The sequence below is a fragment of the Coregonus clupeaformis genome, chromosome 6, assembly GCF_020615455.1.
Source record: "Coregonus clupeaformis isolate EN_2021a chromosome 6, ASM2061545v1, whole genome shotgun sequence".
NCBI lineage: Eukaryota > Metazoa > Chordata > Actinopteri > Salmoniformes > Salmonidae > Coregonus > Coregonus clupeaformis.
The window spans coordinates 6,131,030-6,157,481 of NC_059197.1; the positions used below are offsets into that span (position 1 = coordinate 6,131,030).

Consider the following 26,452-nt stretch of genomic DNA (forward strand, 5'->3'; position numbering starts at 1 on the left):
TACACTACAGTACCCAGCAGCCACCATGACTGCCATCTTAATGTAGTACAGCAGTGTTCTTCAGCCCTCGTCTTGAAGCTTTTGTCCTAGCTTGATTCAACTAATAAACTAAACATCAACTACCTGTTCAGTTGAATCAGGTGTCTTAGTACTGGGCTGGAACAAAAGCCTGCACTGCCTGTGTGTGTCTCTTGGACCAGATTTTAGGAACACTGCAATAGTGACAGATGAAGAAAATGATGTCAATTCCCTTTCTGTAGCTTGGTCCCTAATCCTAGAGTTGTAGTGACACTACCTTCCCTTCTCCAGCTTGTCCCAGGTGGACCCACGGTGTCGGCTGCTCTGAGGAGTGTGACTGTGTTCTGGAACATTCCCTGGGCTGCCATCCCAAGAACGGGACCTGTCTGTGCAAACCTGGCTACCACGGCTCTCAGTGTCAGCAAGGTAAGCTGTTCTGGCTCAGACAATACTGTACACGGATATTGAGGTTATTGAAAAAAGAAAAATGACATTGTTTCATGGTTGTCTGGATGATAGTGAAGCTCCTCTCCTGTGTGTATGTATGTGTGTACATGTGTGTGTCTGTATGTGTGTACGTGTGTGCGTGCGTGTATTTCTCTCCAGAGTGTGATCCAGGGTTCTATGGTAGTGGCTGTGGGCAGCAGTGCGACTGTCCAGGTGGGGCGACCTGTGACCCTAGGAGTGGAGAGTGCACCCGGAGGTGTCCTGCAGGGCTCCATGGGAACCTGTGTCAGCTAGGTGAGCCAGCCCCCTTGTGGAGGAGACTCCCCAACCACAATGCATGTAGTTAGGGACAGGAGTGTTTCCTGGTCCATTCAGGAACAACTCCTGACCTTACATGCGTGTGCGTACATGTGTGTGTATTAGTTTGCTCAAAAGGCTTCAGTAGTGTTCCTCTTCTGGCAGCTTGCTCTGCAGACCAGTGGAAAGTTTCAGTGGCTTCAGTCTCTCCTATGGTCTAGAGATATTAAAGAACGTTCAGGAATTCTGTTTAAATCATAACTCTGTCTCCCTACAGGCTGGCCAAGGTAAAATGGAGGGGTTATTTTAGACCTAATGCATTGTCCAGACATCCATGAGGGTCCCTTTATTAAAGCAAACAAATCATCCATCTCTTTAGGGTTTTGTTTAGCTTTTAATTGATGTGAGGTTGTGAGAGGGGGACATGGAACATCAGTCCACTTTGAGATCGCCTTGCCACTGCACACGATCCCAGTGAGGGAGATATAAAGGAAATGAAAAAAGGTTTGTGTAACCCTTTCTCTCTCTCTCTCTCTCTCTCTCTCTCTCTCTCTCTCTCTCTCTCTCTCTCTGTCTCTGTCTCTGTCTCTGTCTCTGTCTCTGTCTCTGTCTCTGTCTCTGTCTCTTTCTCTCTCTCTGTCTCTTTCTCTCTGTCTCTCTCTTTCTCCCTCCATCATTCTATCCTCTGTGTATATGTATGTAGCCTGCAGGGCTGGTCAGTTTGGGGAGAACTGCCTCCAGACGTGTGTGTGTGGAGGAGCACCCTGTGACCCAATGACAGGACAGTGTATCTGCCCTGTTGGGAAGACAGGAAAGGCATGTCATCAAGGTAGTTATAATGCTTCATAACTCAGTATTTAATACCTGTATTACTGTTAAATGTATTATTACTAATTATTATACTGTATTTATCTTTCACCTAATCTCATGCCGTTTCTTCCATATTGTCCCTCACTGTTTTTCAAATCTGGGGTGAGGATCTAAATTCAAACAGTACAGTAGTATTGGAAGACATCGGTCCACCAAGCAGACCTGCTCTTCATCTGCTCTTAAACCAATGACCTGAAGTCAGTTAAACCATGTGGTGTTGATGGTCATACATCTCAATTAGGGCTTATCCTGACCAAATTACCTGACCTTTAAAACTGGTGTATAACTGGTCAATAGCTATAGCCCTGAGTTTTTCCTCCCCCCGTAGACTGCCCAGAGGGATTATGGGGGTTGAAGTGCCAGTTCCCATGTAGAGCGTGTGAGAATGGAGCTTCCTGCAACAAGCAGACAGGAGTCTGTGACTGCAGCCCTGGGTACACAGAACAACTCTGCCAGACTGGTGAGTGAAACAAATAAACGACAATAGCCTTCAGTCTTACTAAAGTGAGGGGGAAAGGAAAGAGAGAGACAGCGAGAGAGAAAGACCTTATGATATACTGCGTTATATTTCACTCTGACAATTCCTCTGCTCCACAGTGTGTCCAACAGGGTCCTATGGGCCAGGCTGTGTGAGTACCTGTGTCTGTCACCCTGATGCCAGCTGTGACCCTGTCACCGGACACTGCACATGTCCCCCGGGCCGGACAGGACACGACTGCACTACGTGTAAGCACCACTATCACACATACACACAGGCAGGTGTGCACACACACACACACACACACACACACACACACACACACACACACACACACACGCACACGCACACACACACACGGTCTTGTACAGCTAACCTTGTGGGGACACACAATTCAGTCCCATTCAAAATCCTATTTTCCCTAACCCTTAACCCTAAACCTAACCCTAACCCTAACCTGTACTCTTACCCTAACCCTGCCCTTAACCCTAACCCTAACCTTAACCCAAAAACCTAACCCTAACCCTGAACCTAACCCTAGCTCCTAACCCTAACCCTAAAACTAACCCTATCTCCTAACCCTTAATGTAATTCTAACCCTAACACTAATTTTAACCTTAACCCTAAACCCCCTAGAAATAGCATTTGACCTCGTGGAGACTAACAAAATGTCCCCAGTTGGTCAAATGTTTGTTTGTTTACTATTCTTGTGGGGACTTCTGGTCCCCACAAGAATAGTTAAACACGTCCACACACACACACACACACACACACACACACACACACACAGGTTGGTCAAGAAAACTACATTTTGTGTGTGTGTGTGTGTGCGTGTGCGTGTCTCCACAGCCTGTGAAGTGGGGTCCTGGGGCTCTGGGTGCTCCAGCAGGTGCCAGTGTGCAGACCGAGCCCTGAGTTGTGATGCTGTGACTGGACACTGTGTGTGTGAGGCTGGCTTCACTGGAGACAACTGTGAACAGAGTAAGACATTTCTTTGGAAACACTGCCATCTTTAGGTAATACACTGTAACACATCTTTGGGATCAGATCTGGTTCAAGCAAGTGTCCTACAGATGGAGGATCTTAATTTGATCACTCTTTTGTTGCTTATAAATTTCCTGCACCACAGGAAATGCAGATGAGCTTTGTGATTTACATAAATTCACTGAAAACCCACGCTAACACACGGTTATAAAATATAGTGTTGCACTTTTCTTGTAGCCTACTTCAGTGGCAGTCAATGCTGTTTAAGATGAGGGAGGGCAATATTTTTTTCATGAGCATGGCCTTATTTCTATTACAGCATATTGGATGACTGTCATTCATATTTCATTCACCCAGTTCAATGTATGAGCGATAGGTTTAGGCTACTACATGATACTCAAAATTTCCCTATACCCATCATGAGGTTGCTACAACCTAGCCTATGAATGACAGTTTACAACGTAGGTGCACACAGGTCGAGAGACAAATTTGAGGTGACAGACAGTGACGCATGGACAGACAGTGACTTCAATGCACAACACATCAGCTGTATGTGACCAGGCGAAAAAAGCTTTCCAAGCCAAACTGCTACACACAGCCTACATCATTGTCACCATATTAGCTAAAGTAACGTCATAGTCAGCATAGCTAATATAACTAACACGTTAGTAAACTCGCTACAATCATGCACTAACGTTACAGTGTACAGTCAGTAAGCAACCAAAAGCTTACCTTGACTTGGAAGAGTTCCAGTGTTGTGTTGGAAAGTCATAGCCATCTAGCTAACATAGCATCCCTCTGTTTGAGCAGGGTGTTTCAGTAGGCTAAACTAGCTAGCTGCATTTGCTAGCTAAGTAAATGAAACTGAAAGTTAAAAAAAAAAAAAGACAATCTCTCTCTCTCTCTCTCTCTCTCTCTTGCTTCTCCTTCATTTTGGAAGAAATTACTTTGTTAAACTGTTCAACTTTCTCTCTCTTTGAGTCAACTACTCACCACATTTTATGCACTGCAGTGCTAGCTAGCTTTAGCTTATGCTTTCAGTACTAGATAAATGTTTTGATCCTTTGATTGGGTGGACAACATGTCAGTTCATGCAGCTCTGATAAGTTGGAGGACGTCCTCCAAAAGTTGTCATAATTACTGTGTAAGTCTATGGAAGGGGGTGAGAACCATGAGCCTCCTGGGTTTTTTATTGAAGTCAATGTACCCAGAGGAGGACGGAAACTAGCTGTCCTCCGGCTACACCATGGTGCTACCCTACAGAGTGCTGTTGAGGCAACTGTAGACCTTCTTTGCAAAATAGTGTGTTTTAATCAAATATTTGGTGACGTGATTATATTTAGTATAGTTTTATCTAAAAAGGATAACTTTTTTAGAAATCCTCCCCTTCCTCCTCTGAGGAGCCTCCACTGGCCTACTTTTGGCCAGCTAATAGCCTAACCATCAATCAATCAAAATTATGGACTAAATGTTAAAATCCTGTTGCTGCAGGATTATTTTGCTGTGACAATATTTTTGCTGTGGCAAAACACATGTCCTTACAGCAGCAAATGTGTATATATTTTGGCTAGTAGTATCTCTGTCTGATGTTGTCCATGTGTCTCTCCCCTGTTCCCCCAGAGTGTGTGGAGGGCAGCTATGGTTTGAGCTGTGCCCTGGATTGTCTGTGTCAGCACGGGGCTCTATGTGACCATGTGAGTGGAGCCTGCACCTGCTCCTCTGGATGGGCCGGAACCTTCTGTGAGAAAAGTAAGACTTGTGAAAAAAGTGTACTACATTTAAGCACCAATTACTAATACGGGGCCCCATTCTCTATGGGCAACCTTTTATTTTACATCCTGGTATTTACCTAATAATAGCATATTCATTACATTTTAGTTTCTTTGAGATTCATTGAGACAAGTGTAGGTTTGTACACTTGAATTATTTGAGGTAAGTACCAGAAACTAACCATTGTCACCAAATACTTAGGTAACCTAAGGGTTAAGAGTGTTGGGCCAGTAACCGAAAGGTCGTCAGTAACCACATTTTATCTCTAAAATAAAATTACCTTGCAATATTTTTCTAACAAAATCATGTCTGTCTTTTCACTAGCCCATGTCATGGTAAGATGAAAAATATAATAGCTCTATCTCAAGATGCATTTTTAATTAAAGTCGATTCACCAACATTACTGAACAGTTAAATATCGCATTTTGTAATGAAACCCTTCATTTATAGGGCGGCAGGTAGCATAACGATTAAGAGTGTTGGGCCAGTAATCGAAAGGTTGCTAGTTAAAATCCCCTTAGCCGACTAGGTGGAAAAATCTGTCAATGTACCCTTGAGCAAGGCACTTAACCCTAATTGCTCCTGTAAGTCACTCTGGATAAGCGTGTCTGTTAAATAAAGCGGAACCCCTCTCTTATGGTCTCTCCAATTGGTCTAGTAAGAAAAGGTCTAGTAGAGAAACCACTCAGAATTCACAAACCACCACCCAGTTCTGTGACTAGTGTAACAATATACAGCTATATAACAGATCTCTACATGGAGGAGAGATTGACAATTAATCTGGTGTCAAGTTGTCCTAGGCGCTTTGATTAAATATGTGTAAGTTATAAACTTCTGTTGTGGGACTATTGTATTGGTCCCTCATAGATCGGTCTAGCTTAGGCTATTCTAGCTGTTATAGGTACTCTTTAATGATTAAGGTTTGACTGGGTTTTTTGAGATCATCATACTCAGTGTTGTAAAGTACTTAAGTAAAAATACTTTAAAGTACTACTTAAGTAGTTTTTTTGGGTATCTGTACTTTCAAATCAAATCAAATGTTATTTGCCACATGCGCCGAATACAACAGGTGTAGACATTACAGTGAAATTCTTACTTACAAGCCCTTAACCAACAATGCATTTTTTTTTTTTTTTTTTTTTAAAAGTGTTAAGTAAAAAAAATTTCAGCAAATAACTAAAGAGCAGCAGTAAAATAAAATAACAGTAGGGAGGGTATTCAGGTATTCCTTAAAGAGGTAGGGTTTCAAGTGTCTCCGGAAGGTGGTCAGTGACTCTGCTGTCCTGGCGTCGTGGGGGAGCTTGTTCCACCATTGGGGTGCCAGAGCAGCGAATAGCTTTGACTGGTCTGAGCGGGAACTGTGCTTCCGTAGAGGTAGGGGAGCTAGCAGGCCAGAGGTGGATGAACGTAGTGCCCTCGTTTCGGTGTAGGGTCTGATCAGAGCCTGAAGGTAAGGAGGTTCTGTTGCCCTCACAGCTCCGTAGGCAAGCACCATGGTCTTGTAGTAGATGCGAGCCTCAATTGGAAGCCAGTGGGGTGTGCGGAGGAGCGGGGTGACATGAGAGAACTTGGGAAGGTTGAACACCAGACGGGCTGCAGCGTTCTGGATAAGTTGTAGGGGTTTAATGGCACAGGCAGGGAGCCCAGCCAACAGCGAGTTGCAGTAATCCAGACGGGAGATGACAAGTGCCTGGATTAGGACCTGTGCCGCTTTCTGTGTAAGGTAGGGTTGTACTCTGCGAATGTTGTAGAGCATGAACCTGCATGATCGGGTCACCGCTTTGATGTTAACGGAGAACGACAGGGTGTTGTCCAGGGTCACGCCAAGGTTCTTTGCACTCTGGGAGGAGGACACAATGGAGTTGTCAACCGTGATGGTGAGATCATGGAGCGGGCAGTCCTTCCCCGGGAGGAAGAGCAGCTCCGTCTTGCCGAGGTTCAGCTTGAGGTGGTGATCTGACATCCACACTGATATGTCTGCCAGACATGCAGAGATGCGATTCGCCACCTGGTTATCAGAAGGGGGAAAGGAAAAAAGTAATTGTGTGTCGTCTGCGTAGCAATGATAGGAGAGACCATGTGAGGATATGACAGAGCCAAGTGACTTGGTGTATAGAGAGAATAGGAGAGGGCCTAGAACTGAGCCCTGGGGGACACCAGTGGTGAGAGCACGTCAGGTAGGACGCAATCGAAGAGTGAGCAGCGCCGGAGATGCCCAACTCGGAGAGGGTGGAGAGGAGGATCTGATGGTTCACAGTATCAAAGGCAGTGGATAGGTCTAGAAGGATAAGAGCAGAGGAGAGAGAGTTAGCTTTAGCAGTGCGGAGAGCCTCCGTGACACAGAGAAGAGCAGTCTCAGTTGAATGACCAGTCTTGAAACCTGACTGGTTTGGATCAAGAAGGTCATTCTGAGAGAGATAGCAGGAGAGTTGGCTAGAGACGGCACGCTCAAGAGTTTTGGAGAGAAAAGAAAGAAGGGATACTGGTCTGTAGTTGTTGACATCAGAGGGATCGAGTGTAGGTTTTTTGAGGAGGGGTGCAACTCTCGCTCTCTTGAAGACGGAAGGGACATGGCCAGCGGTCAAGGATGAGTTGATGAGTGAGGTGAGGTAAGGGAGAAGGTCTCCGGAAATGGTCTGGAGAAGAGAGGAGGGGATAGGGTCAAGCGGGCAGGTTGTTGGGCGGCCGGCCATCACAAGTCGCAAGATTTCATCTGGAGAGAGAGGGGAGAAAGAAGTCAAAGCATAGGGTAGGGCAGTGTGAGCAGTACCAGCAGTGTCATTTGACTTAATACATGAGGATCGGATGTCGTCAACCTTCTTTTCAAAATGTTTGACAAAGTCATCCACAGAGAGGGAGGAGTGGGGGGGGGGAGGATTCAGCAGGGAGGAGAAGGTGGCAAAGAGCTTCCTAGGGTTAGAGGCAGAGGCTTGAAATTCAGAGTGGTAGAAAGTGGCTTTAGCAGCGGAAACAGAGGGAGAGAATGTAGAGAGGAGTGAGTGAAAAGATGACAGGTCCGCAGGGAGTCTAGTTTTTCTCCATTTCCGCTCGGCTGCCCGGAGCCCTCTTCTATGAGCTCGCAATGAGTAGTCAAGCCACGGAGCAGGAGGGGAGGACCGAGCCGGCCGGGAGGATAGAGGACATAGAGAGTCAAAAGATGCAGAAAGGGAGGAGAGGAGGGTTGAGGAGGCAGAATCAGGAGATCGGAAGGAGAAGGATTTAGCAGAGGGAAGAGATGATAGGATGGAAGAGGAGAGAGTAGCGGGAGAGAGAGAGCGAAGGTTGCGACGGCACATTACCATCTGAGTAGGGGCTGAGTGAGTAGTGTTGGAGGAGAGCGAGAGAGAAAAGGATACAAAGTAGTGGTCGGAGACTTGGAGGGGAGTTGCAGTGAGATTAGTAGAAGAACAGCATCTAGTATAGATGAGGTCAAGTGTATTGCCTGCCTTGTGAGTAGGGGGGGACGGTGAGAGGGTGAGGTCAAAAGAGGAAAGGAGTGGAAAGAAGGAGGCAGAGAGAAATGAGTCAAAGGCAGACGTAGGGAGGTTAAAGTCACCCAGAACTGTGAGGGGTGAGCCATCCTCAGGAAAGGAACGTATCAAGGCGTCAAGCTCATTGATGAACTCTCCAAGGGAACCTGGAGGGCGATAAATGACAAGGATGTTAAGCTTGAATGGGCTAGTGACTGTGACAGCATGGAATTCAAATGAGGAGAAATGAGACAGATGGGTCAGGGGAAAAAGAGAGAATGTCCACTTGGGAGAGATGAGGATTCCTGTGCCACCGCCGTGCTGACCAGAGGCTCTCGGGGTATGCGAGAACACATGGTCAGACAAGGAAAAAGCAGTCGGAGTAGCAGTGTTTTCTGTGGTAATCCATGTTTCCGTCAGCGCCAAGAAGTCGAGGGACTGGAGGGTAGCATAGGCTGAGATGAACTCTGCCTTGTTGGCCGCAGAACGGCAGTTCTAGAGGCTGCCGGAGACCTGGAACTCCACGTGGGTCGTGCGCGCAGGGACCACCAGATTAGAGTGGCAGCAGCCACGCAGTGTGAAGCGTTTGTATGGCCTGTGCAGAGAGGAGAGAACAGGGATAGACATACACATAGTTGACAGGCTACAGAAAAAGGCTACAATAATGCAAAGGAGATCGGAATGAAATGAACTAAACATCTGGGAAAGCGAGAGTGCGGGGCCTCCCTCACTTACGTGTCACTGAAACACTCAAATATAACTCTCCCAACTTCCACTTTAGAAATTATAATTGTTGTGAACTACAGCGGTTCAATGTTTTCTAGGAATAGACTCTAACTTAGTTTATTCAGCTAGCTAACTTGGTACAGTATTCTTCTGTGAAAACCGTCCAGGGCACCGAATCCTATGACGACATAGCCAACTAGCATGCCAGACTCCAATAACACGGTTTAGCACCAATACTCGGTTACAACATACCACCAGTGTTTTAACACGCCAAACAGATAATTTGTGTCCGTAACGTTGTGTAAAGTTTTGGGTTAGTTTTGACAGTTTGAGTGAGTACGTCATCAACTTATTCAGCCAGTTAGTTAGCTAGAATAGTTAGCATACTAGCTAGTCATTGCACTCTGCCAACGAACCAACCCCTCCTCCCACGGCACGAACCACACAGAGAGAGCCAAGCTAACTTTAACTAGTCACACATGTCCTGAATTTCCTTGAACGACTCTGGTTACCAGTATGTAAAAACAAAACAAAAATACATTTAGGTTATAACTTACCCTTAGTAGCTACTGTTAGCCAGTGTAGTGCAAAGCTAGCCTCTGAATCGATTCAGCCAGTTCGCGTCTGTCCCAACGGAGAGAAAGCGTCTCCAAATATTACAGCTAGGTCGTTCCAGCTATTGTTTAGTTAGCTATCCAGGTAGCAACAAGCTAGCTACATTTCGAGTACAGTAGCTACTAACTACCTAACGTTAACGCTTCCGATAATGAGGTTAGAAAAACAGCTGAATGGTAGATAGCTAGCTGGCATAATTACAGGTGCTCTTAAGCGTGAAATAACATTGGAAACAACTATCCACAGTTGCTAATAGTTACCAGTAGCTACCCGCTAGCTAGCTAGCTTTATTGGTCCAGGTAGTGGGTTAGCTAGCCTCGTGCTTCACCGGGCTCAGTCGAATACAATACTTACCTACAATAATTACCTACAATAACCTAAAATAACTACCTAGATAAACTACCTACAATACGTAACTACAATCTAAATACATGGTTTAAGCTTTACTCGACACCCTATAAGAAGCCAAGCTTACCTCCCACTAGAGAAACACTGTCCCTCCTCACGTCCTCAAGTTCATTAGAGTTACCAGCCTCAGAAATTGCAGCCCAAATAAATGCTTCACAGAGTTCAAGTCACAGACACATCTCAACATCAACTGTTCAGAGGGGACTGTGGGAATCAGGCCTTCATGGTCGAATTGCTGCAAAGAAACCACTAGTAAAGGACACCAATAAGAAGAAGAGACCTGCTTGGGCCAAGAAACACAAGCAATGGACATTAGATTTTTGGTTCCAACCGCCGTGTCTTTGTGAGACGCGGTGTGGGTGAACGGATGATCTCCGCATGTGTAGTTCCCACCGTAAAGCATGGAGGAGGAGGTGTTATGGTCCTTTGCTGGTGACACTGTCTGTGATATATTTAGAATTCAAGGCACACTTAACCAGCATGGCTACCACAGCATTCTGCAGCGATACGCCATCCTATCTGGTTTGGGCTTAGTGGGACTGTCACGCCCTGGCTCTGGGGACTCTTAAATGTTGAGCCAGGGTGTGGACTTGTTATGTTTAGTTTTCTATGGGTTTTGTTCTAGATCGTTTATTTCTATGTTGGCCAGGGTGGTTCCCAATCAGAGACAGCTGTAGCTCGTTGTCTCTGATTGGGGACCATACTTAGGCAGCCTGTGTTCACTTGTTCCGTATAGGTTTGTTGTATGTAACCTCAGGACTTCACGTAGTGTTTGTTGTTTTGTTCGTGTTGTGTTCAGTACAAATAAAATGTACGCTTACCACGCTGCGCCTTGGTCCGTGTCTTCATGTAACGATCGTGACAGAAGATCCCACCAAGAGAGGACCAAGCAGCGTGCCAAACAGGAGAAGTTGGCGATGTCCCAGGTGGGCGAATGGTGGTCTTGGGAGGACATATTAGCGGGCAGAGGGCCATGGGCAAAAATAAATGCCCAGGCAGGAGAGGAGAAACGGCGCCAACCGTGCCGACGACGGACACGCGAGAGGCAACCCCAAGTAATTTTTTTGGGGGGGCACACGGCGTGGACGACGGGGATGCTGGAGGCAGCTACAGGGCGCATCGGCGATCTAGGAGAGGAGGCCACCAGGTTTGGGGGGCTGGAAGGGTGGTTGGCGGAGCCTAGAGGTAGAGCAGAGCCAACTCCCCGTACTCAGGCTAGGCAGCGTGAGACTGGGCAGGTTCCGAGTTATGCGGAGCCACGTACTGTGCCGCGAGTGTTCCGGCACAGTCCTGTACGTCCTGTGCTAGCACCACGCACGTGTTGTGCTAAGGTGGGCATGCAGCCAGGACGGAGTGTGCCGGCTCAACGCTCGTGGCTTCCAGTACCCCTCCTCGGTCCCGGATATCCTGCTCCAGTGCCACGTGCTGTAGTGCCAGTACGAGTGCACAGCCCTGTACGTCCTGTGCTGATGCCTCACACAGGTTGTGTGGAAATAGGCATTCAGCCAGGACGGGTTGTGTCAGCTCTCCGCTCCAGACCTCCAGTCCGTCTCCACAGTCCAGCCCGGCCTGTTCCTGTCTCTCGCACCAAACCAGTGGTGCGCGTCGCCAGCCCGGTCCGGCCTGTTCCTGTCCCTCGCACCAAGCCTGTGGTGCGCTTCGCCAGCCCGGTCCGGCCTGTTCCTGTCCCTCGCACCAAACTAGTGGTGCGCGTCGCCAGCCCGGTCCGGCCTGTTCCTGTCCCTCGCACCAAGCCAGTGGTGCGGCGTCAGTCAGCCCGGTCCGGCCTGTTCCTGTCTCTCGCACCAAGCCTGTGGTGCGCGTCGTCAGCCCGGTCCGGCCCGTTCCTGTTCCCCGGACCAGGCCAGTGGTGCACGTCGTCAGCCCGGTCCGGCCCGTTCCTGCTCCCCGCACCAGGCCAGTGGTGCGCGTCGTCAGCCCGGTCCGGCCCGTTCCTGCTCCCCGCACCAAGCCAGTGGTGTGCGTCGTCAGTCCGGCACGGTCCGTGCCTGTTCCACCGGTGCCTGGTCCGGCACCGGTCAGCTGCTCCACTCCAGAGCCAGAGCAATCCGCTCCACCGGTGTCCAGTCCAGCTCCGGCCAGCGGGGCCAGACCAGACCAGGGGCGCTACGGGGGGGGTAGAGGGAGAGTGGTGGTCACGCCCGGAGCCGGATCCGCCTCCGAGGCGGAATGCCCACCCGGCCCCTCCCCTGTTGTGTTTGGTTGGCGCGGTCGCAGTCCGCGCCTTTGGGGGGTACTGTCACGCCCTGGCTCTGGGGACTCTTAAATGTTGAGCCAGGGTATAGACTTGTTATGTTTAGTTTTCTATGGGTTTTGTTCTAGATCGTTTATTTCTATGTTGGCCAGGGTGGTTCCCAATCAGAGACAGCTGTAGCTCGTTGTCTCTGATTGGGGACCATACTTAGGCAGCCTGTGTTCACTTGTTTATTGTGGGATCTTGTTCCGTATAGGTTTGTTGTATGTAACCTCAGGACTTCACGTATCGTTTGTTGTTTTGTTCGTGTTGTGTTCAGTACAAATAAAATGTACGCTTACCACGCTGCGCCTTGGTCCGTGTCTTCATGTAACGATCGTGACAGGGACCATCATTTGTTTTTCAACAGGACAATGGCTATTTTACCAAGAAGGAGAGTCACTTTAACTCTACCCACATGTACATATTACCTCAATTACCTCAACTAACCTGTGCCCCCGCACATTGACTCTGTACCGGTACCCCCTGTGTATAGCTTCCCTACAGTTATTTTATTTTACTGCTGCTCTTTAATTATTTTTTACTTATCTATTTTTTACTTAATACTTTTTTTCTTAAAACTGCATTGTTTGTTAAGGGCTTGTAAGTAAGCAGTTCACTGTAAGGTCTACTACACCTGTTGTTTTCGGCACATGTGGCAAATCAAATTTGATTTGATTTGATGGAGTGCTGCATCAGATGACCTGGCCTCCACAATCTGCCAACCTCAACCCAATTGAGATGGTTTGGGATGAGTCGGACGGCAGAGTGAAGAAAAAGCAGCCAACAAGTGCTCAGCATATGTGGGAACTCCTTCTTGACTGTTGGAAAAGCATTCCAGGTGAAGCTGGTTGAGAGAATGCCAAGAGTGTGCAAAGCTGTCATCAAGGCAAAGGGTGGCTATTTGAAGAATGTCAAATATAAAATATATGTTGATTTGTTTAACACTTTTTTGCTTACTACATGACTCCATATGTGTTATTTCATAGTTTTGATGTCTTCACTATTATTCTACAATGTAGAAAATAGTACAAATAAAGAAAATCCCTTGAATGAGTAGGTGTGTCCAAAATGTTGACTGGTACTGTACTTAAGTATATTTAAAACCAAATACTTTTAGACTTTTACTCAAGTAGTATTTTACTTGGTGACTTTCACTTTTACTTGAGTCATTTTCTATTAAGGTATATTTACTTTTACTCAAGTACAGTTGGATACTTTTTCCACCACTGATCATACCCCTTCTCTAGAATCTGTTTAGCCACTCACTGCGGTTTAGTTTAAACTACCAAGGCAATTTTTCCAATGAAAAGTCCTATGTTAGACTCTGGAGGGCGCTGGTGGATGTCTCATGGTCCCTGTGCAGATTCTCACACACATAATCCAGTTACAGTAAAACAAGACCAACTATAGTAGCTGGTCTCAAGTTTGACTAGCTAATTGATTTGATTTTGATTGGGCTTTGACTGAAACGGTCTAATGTACATTTGTGGTGTAAGATAATTTACCAGTACTGTAAAATATAGCCTGCTTCCTGCGTGAATCACAGTCATGTCACATTATATCATAAGATACACTAACACACACCCTTCTGACCTGCAGGATTTACAATTCCTAGCCATAACAAGCCAATGGTTTCCAACATAGACATCAGCCTCAATGGAATGACAATGACAATGGAAACTCAAATATATATATTTCTCTCTCTCTCTCTCTCTCTCTCTCTCTCTCTCTCTCTCTCTCTCTCTCTCTCTCTCTCTCTCTCTCTCTCTCTCTCTCTCTCTCTCTCTCTCTCTCTCTCTCTCTCTCTCTCTGTCTCCCACTGTTCTGTTTTTCAAGTTTTTCCCCTCTTTAAATAAGGTGTCTAGTTTCCCCATATTGTACAAGGGCCTCTTCCTTTAAGGGCAGTCAGGAAGTGATTTCTACTAGTCAGCGAGGGCCAGAATTTCCCCTTCCATGTCTGTATGTCTGTCTGGCTGTGTGGTCTCCTGCCTTGGTTTATAGGCTGACTAGGCTGACAGGACACAGCGCTTTAACACACAGTCAGGGATCTGGAAATAATCCTCATTACTTCCTTAAAAGGGCAATCAGGGATTGGTACATCAATATTTGGACTTTCGAATGAATGACATATAGCCATTGATTCTTAAAGAATATAACGTATAAATGCCTCATGAGCTTAGTTCAACTCTCGTACCCCTGTCAATATGAGTTTGTTTTACTCCATTGTTTGTAAAACCACATATCAAAACATGGTTAAAACTATCATTTTGATCTATGGATGACCAGTCCTTACATCCATGAATTTGCGAGTGGTTACATTTTTCCAGCCCCATCCCTCAGCTTTTTACCAAAATAAGTGGTGGGGCCAGTTTGTTGTTTTTCAAAGCCCGGATTGCCCCTTTAAATAGCTAATTAAATTGGCGATGTAGCTAGCAGCACACTGGTGGCTGGTGGAGTGTGAGGACTCCCAGTACTGACTATAAACAGAGGCACAGCAGACAATTTAAGCCTTCCATCCACAGTTGAAATAGCAGCCCAGCCCAGGCTAATCTCAACTGACACTTCACTCTGGGATTAAGTGGAAACCAAGCGCTCTCTTCTTGTGGAAAGAAGGATTGACATTGGCGTTTGGTAACCTCAAACCAGGCATCCCAATATCTATCTACGTATTTTAAATGTGTATGTAGAATGACAAAGCAAATAAATATGTACAGCAGCCTAGAGGTAACCAACTCGCTGAGTGTGCTGCCAAACTGCAGCAACAAGTGGCAAAAGTAGGGTGAGCATTGGGAACGCTCTGGGTGGCAAGCTCTTTCCTGGTCCATCATGCTCTGTGCTCACTCACTTTGAGCGGGCCGAATCCGATGTAAGGGATGGATCAACATTTATAGAATGGGTACCTGGAGGAAAATGGGGGAGGGTTATGCTTTTTCAATTTCAGTCAAGGGGAATGTTTAGTATTTTTTAAATCTAGTCCATAGGAGGGTCATGTAATTTGTAATTGATGAAATTTCAATATTTCTCATTGTTTTAGAATTAGTTGGTTATTAGGCTATAAATCGTCCCTCATCTCTGATTCTCTGCTGGGCGCACAATATCAAGCCTATAGGCTATTTAGTGTGGTCTCAATCAAATGATCCATAGCCTATAGGCTACAGTGCCTTGCAAAATTATTCATCCCCCTTGGCGTTTTTTCTATTTTGTTGCATTACAACCTGTAATTTAAATGGATTTTTATTTGGATTTCATGTAATGGACATACACAAAATAGTCCAAATTGGTGAAGTAAAGATAACCCTGAAGGAGCTGCAAAGCTCCACAGCGGAGATTGGAGTATCTGTCCATAGGACCACTTTAAGCCGTATGCTCCACAGAGCTGGGTTTTACAGAAGAGTGGCCAGAAAAAAAGCCATTACTTAAAGAAAAAAATAAGCAAGCATGTTTGGTGTTCGCCAAAAGGCATGTGGGAGACTCCCCAAACATATGGAAGAAGGTACTCTGGTCAGATGAGACTGAAATTGAACTTTTTGGCCATCAAGGAAAACTCTATGTCTGGTGCAAACCCAACACCTCTCATCACCCCGAGAACACCATCCCAACAGTGAAGCATGGTGGTGGCAGCATCATGCTGTGGGGATGTTTTTCATCGGCAGGGACTGGGAAACTGGTCAGAATTGAAGGAATGATGGATGGCGCTAAATACAGGGAAATCCTTGAGGGAAACCTGTTTCAGTCTTCCAGAGATTTCAGACTGGGACGGAGGTTCACCTTCAAGCAGGACAATGACCCTAAGCATACTGCTAAAGCAACACTTGAGTGGTTTAAGAGGAAACATTTAAATGTCTTGGAATGGCCTAGTCAAAGCCCAGACCTCAATCCAATTGAGAATCTGTGGTATGACTTAAAGATTGCTGTACACCAGCGGAACCCATCCAACTTGAAGGAGCTGGAGCAGTTTTGCCTTGAAAAATCCCAGTGGTTAGATGTGCCAAGCTTATAGAGACATACCCCAAGAGACTTGCAGCTGTAATTGCAGCAAAAGGTGTCTCTACAAAGTATTGACTTTGGGGGGGTGAATAGTTATGCACGCTCAAGTTTTCTGTTTTTCTGTCTTATTTCTTGTTTGTTTCACAATAAAAAATAGTTTGCATCTTCAAAGTGGTAGGCATGTTGTGTAAATCAAATGATACAAACCCCCAAAACATCTATTTTAATTCCAGGTTTTAAGGCAACAAAATAGGAAAAATGCCAAGGGGGGTGAAGACTTTCGCAAGGCACTGTAAATCCTATGAAGTCCATGCTCGGAGAAGCACAGAGCAAAGTTATATTTAAAAGAAAATGTACTTCCTTCCTGAGTCTTTTGCGCTGCTGGGATGGTGTAAATAAAATTAGGCTGCATTACACATTACAATGGATATTCCAACAATGAGCCCCGGCCTGCTCTGCTCATGCTGATCCAAACTTTTTTTTGTGCTGCCTAACCAACATTCTTCTGGAGGGGGGGCTATTCCAGAAAATGCTATATTATCCTATAGCATATGTTCTGTTCAGTTTTAGAAGGACCGGAGGACCGGATGTCAACTTTGATAGCTTGCAACTACTATAATTGATTTTAATATAAACAATATGTTTCTTGCCCTTGATGTATTTATCAGAGTTATTGACCTCACAATAAGCCAGATTCAATTAACTTACATTGTGGTGCTGAAACTTGAAGCAGCAACCATGGCACAATCAATCGGAAATTGACAGCTCATGGTGCTGAAAGTAGGTACATTCGAGTAAGCATAATTAATTTCAACCATTATTTTAATTAAACTTTACTAACAACAAGAGGGCTTTGTGTTGGAGCCTATGTCTTCCTATTTAAGAAATAAGAGGTAGGCCTACCTGTTTGACAGACGAAATTAGGCTATAGGCTGCTATATCCATAGATTTGTCTGCCAATTCCTCCACCCACCATGCACTCTTTAAATAGCCTACCTCTGTGTCAGTGAAGGGCTGTTAAGTTAAGTTAGTATTGAGGGGGTATGAGAGAGGTATGAGAGGGTATGCCATAGGACTTCCTTTTTTTAAAGAAAATAGCAAAAAGCACAGGCCTACCTATTGTTAGCTTAAGAATTTGAAGAAATAAAACAGATCTGATTATATAATGTAATCTATAACAGGACTTTGGTCCACAATGCTAGAAACGAGCTGTAAAATACCCGGCAAAGAGGTGACTCAGATGCATATTGGGATATCATTGTTTAGTTTCTTTGACATTCAGAAGCTGAGCTACAACCTTCTATAGCCGAGGAGACAAAGAATGAACTTTGCTTGACGTAGGGTATTTAATTATCTTAAACAAAAAAACTCAGACATGATTATGCTCCAAGAGACCCACCTGCTGGAAAAGGATGCTCCTAAGGTAGGAGCCGGATGGGTGGGCAGTGCTTACCAAAATGATGCTCCTAGGGTGGGAGACAGATGGGTGGGCAGTGCTTACCAAAAGGATGCTCCTAGGGTGGGAGACAGATGGGTGAGAAGTGCTTACCAAAAGGATGCTCCTAGGGTGGGAGACAGATGGGTGGGCAGTGCTTACCAAAAGGATGCTCCTAGGGTGGGAGACAGATGGGTGGGCAGTGCTTACCATAATACATTCAACCAAAAAAAGAGGTGGCTCTATTCTATCTTCAAAAAGTATACATGTTCAAGTGCAAAAAGTGTTTAAGGACAAAGAGGGGCGAATCTTGATTTCACTTGTAAAGATTTCAGGACAAAACATAATATTGGGAAATATTTATGCTCCAAATGAGTAGGACCCAGACTTCTTCCTTCAACTTAACAAAATAATACTGGATTTCTGTGATTTTCCTCTGGTACTAGGGGGGGATTACAATCAGGTCCCTGATGCTTTTGTAGATAAATCCAAAACTGGTCTAATCAGGACCTCAAAAACTCAAGAAGCAATTAAAACACCGTGTAAAGATGCTGGTCTTTATGATATATGAAGATTGATCAATCCAACTGCTCGTGATTACACATTATTTTCAAATAGGCACAATGTTTATTCACGCATTGACTACTTTCTGATCTCACACTCTCTCATAGATAAAGTGGGTGCTTGCAGTGTGGGCACGATAGCTATGACAGATCATGCTCCCATTGATCTGACTGTTGGAATAGGAGAAGAAGAGAAAAATTTAAAGGTTGGTGAATGAACACCAGCCTTTTACAGGACAAGGCATTTGTGAATTCCTTAAAACACATATTATGATATTCTTTGAAACGAACAACAATAGTGCAAAACAGGTACGTCTGGGAAGCTTTTAAAGCTTACATACGTGGAGTAATGATACAACGATCAGCTACTATTAAGAAACTAGATAAACAGAAAATTGAGAAACTTGAAACAGAGCTCAAAATGCTGGATAGGGAATATTGGTCCAATCCTAACAACATTTCTCTGGTAAATCTGACGAAAACCAAATATGAGCTGAAAACTTTATTCAGTAAAAAAGCTGAATATTCACTGTACAGGCTGAAGCAGAGATAGTATAGTAGTAGTATAGTATGCCATTTAGCAGACGCTTTTATCCAAAGCGACTTACAGTCATGCGTGCATACATTTTAAAAATTTTTGTGTATGGGTGGTCCCGGGGATCGAACCCACTACCTTAGCGTTACAAGCGCCGTGCTCTACCAGCTGAGCTACAGAGGACCAGGTAAAAAGGCAGGAAAACTGTTGGCCAGTCAATTGAAATCTAGAGAAACAGATGTAAGTATGTGGAATCAGAAATAAGACAGGCAAGCTGATTACCAATCATAAAGAAATAAACAATATATTTTGAGACTTCTATCAGGAACTTTATACTTCAGACGGTCCTTTAGATATGCAGAAAACAGAGACATTCTTTCAGAATTTGAACCTTCCTAAACTAACAGAGGAAGACAGGAATTGGCTCAACCGCCCTATTGCTTTGGAGGAATTGACCGAAACTATAAGACAAGCACCCAGTGGTAAAACTCCAGGGTTGGATGGGATAGCCAGTGATTTCTATAAAAGGTTTGCAGAGCTGCTTAGCCCATAAATATTGAAAACATTTAACACATCGATTGACACAGGTGAGCTCCCACCTTCTATGAGGGATGCAGTAATCACCCTAATCCTCAAAAAGGGAAAGGATCCCCATGAGTGTGGGAGCTACCGTCCAATTTCTTTGATTACTTGTGATGGAAAAATGTTTACAAAACATCTGGCTATGAGGGTAAATCAAATCATTAAGAACATCATAAATCCAGACCAGGTGGGATTTGTAAAGGCAGAACTTCATCTGATAATCTTAGATGCCTATTGCATGTTATCTGGAAGGAAAAATATTTGGATACTTCAGTGGCAGCCTTATCCCTAGATGCAGAGAAAGCCTTTGATAGGGTGGGCTGGGACTACCAGCATTATACAATAAATACATTTGGATTTGGACAGGGCTTTCAGAATATTATTAAACGTATGTACAATGACCACAAATCCATAGTAGTCACTAACAGACTACGATCATCTCCATTTACAGTAGGACGAGGCACGAGACAAGGTGACTGTCTCTCGCCTCTCCTATTTATTATAGCATTAGAACCATTAGCCAAAGCCATTAGGCTGCATCAGTCAATCAAAGGGGTTAATATGGGAGGTAGGGAGAATAAACTACTGCTTTATGTAGATGACATATTACTAGTAATGTCAGACCCCCAACTCTTCATACCTCCTTTACTGGACCTTGTAAATGCATTCTCAGAGATATCGGGCTATGAAGTAAACTGTACCAAATCTGAAGTAATGCCCCTATCAAAACATTGTCTGAGAAATGACTTCCTCAACTGGAGGTTTCAATGGGTCCCTAAAAACTTGAGCTACCTGGGGATCGCTTTAAATCCTGGTCTAGAGAACATTTCTGAAAACCTTGACCCACTATTGAAAACATTCAACTCCAGTGTAAGAGCTTGGATAAGCTACAAATCTCATTATGGGGTAGGATACAGGTTATAAAGATGGTCATAGCTCCTAAACTGAATTACATCATCAGCATGTTACCACTATCCATACCTGTCTATACTTTTAAATCCATAGACAAAATTATTACTGAGTTTATTTGGGCCGGTAAAAGGGCCAGGATGAAACTAGCAAGATTACAGGCAAAGACTGAGAAGGGAGGATTAAAGCTCCCTAACATGCAATTATATCAAGAAGTCTTTGTAGCTGCCCAAATAGGCTCTCTTTATTGAGAACTCAACTAGGCCAATTTGGGTGGACATGGAAGAGGAACTTAATGCCCCATTCGGAGCATCAGATAATTTGAGTCAACAAAAATTGGGACTGCAGAATGCAATAATGTCCCATACTAAAAATATATGGAGCCAGATTCATAAGAGAGAGAAATCTTCACCTTTCTTGACAAGCTCTGCTTCGTTATGGAACAACCCTAAATTGAAAATCGGGGGACACATGGTTTTCTGGAAAGATTGGTATAGACAGGGGATAAAGAACATTGGTTGTCTGTATCAAGAAAACACTTTTACCTCTTTTGAAGAACTAAGTTCCAAGAATAATTTACAGAAACAAGGCTGTTGGAGGTATCTCCAGTATGTTTAAGGTAGGACAGAATAACTGCTTTCCGGGTGCACTGTATATTAATGTCTGTCAAATTATTGTTTAATGCCAAATGTTATTCAATTGCATTGTTGTTATATTGTGAAGGGAAACAATAAAAACTAGAATGACAACAAAAAAAATGTGACATTTCACTGGTAAACGTGAATCATATATTCAATAAGCTGCGTCTGTCGGTACAAACCTTGATTGAGAAATTATGACATCATTGAAAAAGAAATGTGCGCTCCAGCACCTAAAAAAAATAGCACTACACCACTGCACAGCACCACAGACACACAGATGGATCCATGGCAGCGTCTTCCCTGCTCAGGCTGTAATGAGACAGTATAGCCAGTGTCCAGCTGGATAACTTTATTGTAGAACCACCACATAGGCAGATTATAGTGGCAGTGTGGGAAAAAGTAGCCTGATCCCCCAGATCTATTTGTACTGTCTTGGCTACTCCTATGCTTTGGTCATGTTTGGCGTGACAATGTCCATAGGAGTTGGCAAGACAGCAGAAACAGATCTGGGACCAGACTAAGAGAAAAGGCACAGCCAGGCCAAAAGTCTGACTCTGTCCTCATGTATTTCCCAATAGAAGGCCAGGTACAGTAGTACTACTGTATGCACAGTAAATGAGAGGGGCTATTTGGCATAGGGTCAATTGGAACAAGAGATATGTTCAGAATGGGCAGAGGCCAGTGCCCAAACCAGTGCCAGCCTTCCCCACACACCACTAGGGCTGAAAGGAGGTGTGTCCTACTGCATCTGTTAATCAATCAGAAACACAGTCAAGCAGGCACAGCTTTTCTCTAAACTAAGACATAAATGATGCTGTGCCTGAGTTGTAGTAACTGCTCTTACATTTACATTTACATCATTTAGCAGACGCTCTTATCCAGAGCGACTTACAAATTGGTTAACATACAAACTTATAGTAAGTGTTGTCATTAGGGCTATTGCTCTATGATCTTGCACTTTTCGGTGACAAATTGAGCAATCAACGAGAATCACTGAGTAAACACTGGCATTCCTGCCTGTTTCATGGTTTAGTCGAGCGTATAGGCTATGTTTACAGCACATTGGGAAAGCCCCCTTAATATCCCTCCACAGTTACATAATGTTTTTCCATAACAGCACTGGTGGACCTGTTCTGGGCCATAGACAATGTGTTTACTAAACTCCCTGGTTGTCTACTGACTCCACAGACAGTTTCAACTGTCAGCTCTTCAACTGTCAGCCCCCCTCCCCCCCTCTCTCTTCTCTCTCTCTCTATGAATGGAAAACAGACCTGGGCCACTGGCATTACTGAACACCAGCAGTGGTATCAGGAGTGTGTGTGTGTGTGTGTGTGTGTGCGCGCAAGTGTCTATATAAATGTCTATGCACAATCTACAGTATGTGTGTGTGTGTGTGTGTGCGCGCGCGCAGTAACCTGGCTTTGTTTTGGGCTGGGTTCCTAGACCCTGACGACAGGCCTGTGGACTCAGCAGGTGTTCTAATTACCAGTCCTTGGTGTGTGTGTGCCCCTCTCTCCCACCCCCTCAGGGTGGCGGCCCGGCCCCCGTGTCTCTGCAGGCTTTGATGTGGCACAGATACTCCACAAATGAACAGCTAGAGCAGGGTACTGCAATTTCATATGGTATTTTTGGTAGGTGGTAAGACAGAGATGAGAGAGAGAGATCGAGAGAGAGAGAGAGAGAGAGAGAGAGAGAGAGAGAGAGAGAGAGAGAGGGGGGGGGGGGGAGAGAGAGAGAGAGAGAGAGAGAGAGAGAGAGAGAGATACAGATACACAGAGGGGGGAAAAAAAGTTGGCATTCTTCCCTCTGTGTGTGAAGCTGCCAGTCCCTAACCAGAGGATGTTTTATCTTGGCTTGCAGTGTGCCCGGACGGGTTTTACGGTCTTGACTGTGGCCAGATGTGCGAGTGCAGGAACGGTGCCCGCTGCCACCACATCACAGGAGCCTGCCTCTGCACCCCTGGCTGGTCGGGACCACACTGCATTCTGGGTAGGGTAGCCACATCATTAAAACAGGGTGTGAGGGAGCCTCTCTACCAACCCATCACGGCATCCTCTCTCCCTAAATACCATCTCCCATGTGTTTGAGAACAATTATCTGTTTAATGATACCCTGCCAATTCCTTTTTTAGGGATGCGTAAGGGGTGGGAGGGGTGCAGGGGGGCTGGTAGGATGTCCCTCCAGCGTACATTGTTAATTGGGTCAGATTCTGGATAAATACATCCACGTGTTTATAGGGATACATTTAAAGGAGCTATTTGGCAAAGCTCTTTTAGGACCATCAGTTTTACCCTCGGTACTCTCATTCAAAGTCTCTATTCGCTGCTCCACAAAGTCTTCATGCAGTTTTAATGGATCTAGTGAAATGCCCTCTTAAAGTTCAGACTATGTCATTCTCAAGTCTTATTCGAGAGGGCCTGGTCTCCCCAACGCATGTTTTGTGGTCCTGATTACCCGAAGCCAAGAGTCAGCCCAAACCCACTTGCGTGACTTAATGACAAGTTGCTGTGGTTAGTTGGTTTCCCATCTCTCCCGTTACTCAAATGTAATTTCATTTCAGACATTGATCATTAGTGACTAGTTCAGATAGGTCAAATGAATGTGCTCTATACAAACGCGCAAACATATGGATTTGGCCATATCTCAAGCAAGAAATACAAGACAAGTACATTTAAGCCATATCTCTCCATAGATCAGATATGTTTCTGCTTTAGTCAACCGCTCCATCGTGTCCCTTGTCATTCTTATGCATATGTTTGACAGTGAATGACAAAAGGAGTTGGCTAAACCACATACAGATGTAGGATCTTAATTTGAGCCAGTTTGCTACAGCAGGAAAATAATCCTGCAGCAACAGGAAATGTGAATTATTATGTAGCAAACTGGCTCAAATTAAGATTCCACATCTGTATATCTGTGTGCAGACTTCAGTAGAGCAGACCACTTCATGTTGAGTGCTACTGTATAAAATGCTGACTTGTATTTAAGTATATGACTGTTCATCCTGTCCTGTGTGGGAGGCAGCCTGCCCTGAGGGTGGTTTTGGGGAGAACTGCAGCCGGAGCTGTGAGTGTCAGAATGGGGCCACCTGTGACCACGTCAGCGGCCGCTGCAGCTGTGGAGCCGGATGGACCGGAGCTAGCTGCCAAGAGGGTGAGTGGCTCATCGGTAAACTCAGTATAGGGCCCAGTCTGACCTTAAACTAACCTTAACCTAACCTTAACCTAAACTTAACCTAACCCAGAACATCAGGAGCTCTGCATGGAACTGAAATCTTTCTTCTACCAGAATATATTTACGTAAAACATTCCAGTTATGATGAAATATCAGAACAGTCGGTGAGTATATGAATAAACGGTTTATTGTATGTGTGTTTGGTCTGTACGATTGAGGGCGTTCATAGCTGTACTCACTTTGGTCCAAATCTAACCTGGGATCGAATTTTTGTGCAAATCTCCCATTGACATCAATGCATGATTTACTAGAAAGCCCCAGTCAGGAACATGGATTCCTGGTTAGGATTCAGCTCATTGTGTGGTGGATATATTGTGTGATCTGAGGCCTCTGTTCTCTGCCTTTCCTAGACTGTGGGGAGGGGCCCTATGGAGAGGGGTGCACACAAACCTGCAGCTGTCAGAATGGAGGGCAGTGTGACAGAGTGACTGGGGGGTGTAGCTGTCCCCCTGGCTGGACTGGAGAGCACTGTCAGACAGGTGACCTGTGACATCACTACTTCCAAATGCAAGGGGTGCATCCCAATAGTTTAGACTGGCTTCCTCCCTCATCTCTTTGGATAGGTGAAAGCAATCTCTCAGAAGCCAACGTAGAGATATGCTTTCTGCTACCCTGTTCTTGCAGATCAGTGTTGATGAAGGAATGGAGTTGAGGAAAGAGAGCCATTAATGACTATTGAGATATACCCAAATGCATCTTTCCTCCTCCTTTCATGTTTCTGTCTTTAAGGAGACTGCAGTTGGGTCTTGTTCTGAAGGGAGAAAACGTTTTGAAACATAATGAAATGGGAAAGTCCTACCTGTACTTTTCAAATAAGAACACAGATTTTCATTTTCAGACCGTTTCTAAACCATATTGCTATGTTGTGCCCTACTGAACACCATCCATATGTCTGTGCTGCAGCCTGCCCAGACGGTCTCCATGGAGAAGGGTGTGAGCAGAGGTGTCAGTGCGACCACGGGACAAGCTGCCACCATGTGACGGGCAGGTGTGAATGTCACCCAGGATGGAGAGGGGCCCAGTGCGACAAACGTGAGTGTGACTTGGACAGGGGCCGGAAAGGCCACTTTGGAAAAAACACATTATCAAATCATGCATACTTACTTTATACTATGAGAGGTCAATTACCATAGAAAAAAATGGACATTCGTTTTTTTCAAATCCATACATGTTTTGAACACATTTGAATACTTACCTGGGACTGAGATAGATACAGTTGAAGTCGGAAGTTTACATACACCTTAGCCAAATACATTTAAACTCAGTTTTTCACAATTCCTGACATTTAATCCTAGTAAAAATGTCCTGTATTAGGTCAGTTAGGATCACCACTTTATTTTAAGAATGTGAAATGTCAGAATAATAGTAGAGAGAATGATTTATTTCAGCTTGTATTTCTTTCATCACATTCCCAATGGGTCAGAAGTTTACATACACTCAATTAGTATTTGGTAGCATTGCCTTTAAATTGTTTAACGTTTCGGGTAGCCTTCCACAAGCTTCCCACAATAAATTGGGTTAATTTTGGCCCATTCCTCCTGACAGAGCTGGTGTAACTGAGTCAGGTTTGTAGGCCTCCTTGCTCGCACACACTTTTTCAGTTCCGCCCACACATTTTCTAAAGGATTGAGGTCAGGCCTTTGTGATGGCCACTCCAATACCTTGACTTTGTTGTCCTTAAGCTATTTTGCCACAACTTTGGAAGTGACAAGTGAATATACCTTAGTTAGTGATGAATGTGTGTCTGATGTGTGTCTGATGTGCCCCAGCCTGCCTGCCTGGGGTCTACGGTGCTTCCTGTGCCCAGCGGTGCCAGTGCCAGTCTGGGGTGTCCTGCCACCATGTTACTGGGACATGTGGCTGCCCTGCTGGTCTCACTGGGAACGGCTGTGAGGAGAGTAAGAGCACATCACTACCACTTACCACCCTCTCTTTAAACACACACATGCTCACACAGACACACACACACACCCCACACATCCCCCCCTCTCATCTCCCCCCACTCCCTTCTTTCCCTCACACACTCAGCAGACATCTGATAAATGTTACACTCGGGTTGCCAAGTAAAACAGGAGACATTGTTTTTGTCTCCTGGGTGGATAAGGGCTTTTGGAAGGCAGACATGTATAATGACAGCGCTGTAATTGCCTCTTTAGTCTGGAGTCATTTCTTATCTGTCCTACACGCTGCCTCAGTAAGTGCTGTGGATTCAGCCGAGAGAGAGGG

At 45.0% G+C, this 26,452-nt stretch overlaps 1 protein-coding gene across 1 annotated transcript in view; it reads left to right on the forward strand.

The window, feature by feature from the left end:
• Positions 1-26,452, forward strand: part of LOC121567562 (multiple epidermal growth factor-like domains protein 6) — a 97,940-nt gene that overhangs the window by 60,019 nt on the left and 11,469 nt on the right. The window contains exons 17-28 of the mRNA XM_045217795.1: positions 310-444; positions 625-759; positions 1,466-1,591; positions 1,961-2,092; positions 2,230-2,358; positions 2,960-3,091; positions 4,715-4,843; positions 22,853-22,981; positions 24,017-24,145; positions 24,577-24,705; positions 25,130-25,258; positions 25,996-26,124. Of these exons, the coding sequence (XP_045073730.1) occupies positions 310-444; positions 625-759; positions 1,466-1,591; positions 1,961-2,092; positions 2,230-2,358; positions 2,960-3,091; positions 4,715-4,843; positions 22,853-22,981; positions 24,017-24,145; positions 24,577-24,705; positions 25,130-25,258; positions 25,996-26,124 (1,563 nt within the window). The remainder of the gene's footprint in view (positions 1-309; positions 445-624; positions 760-1,465; positions 1,592-1,960; positions 2,093-2,229; positions 2,359-2,959; positions 3,092-4,714; positions 4,844-22,852; positions 22,982-24,016; positions 24,146-24,576; positions 24,706-25,129; positions 25,259-25,995; positions 26,125-26,452) is intronic.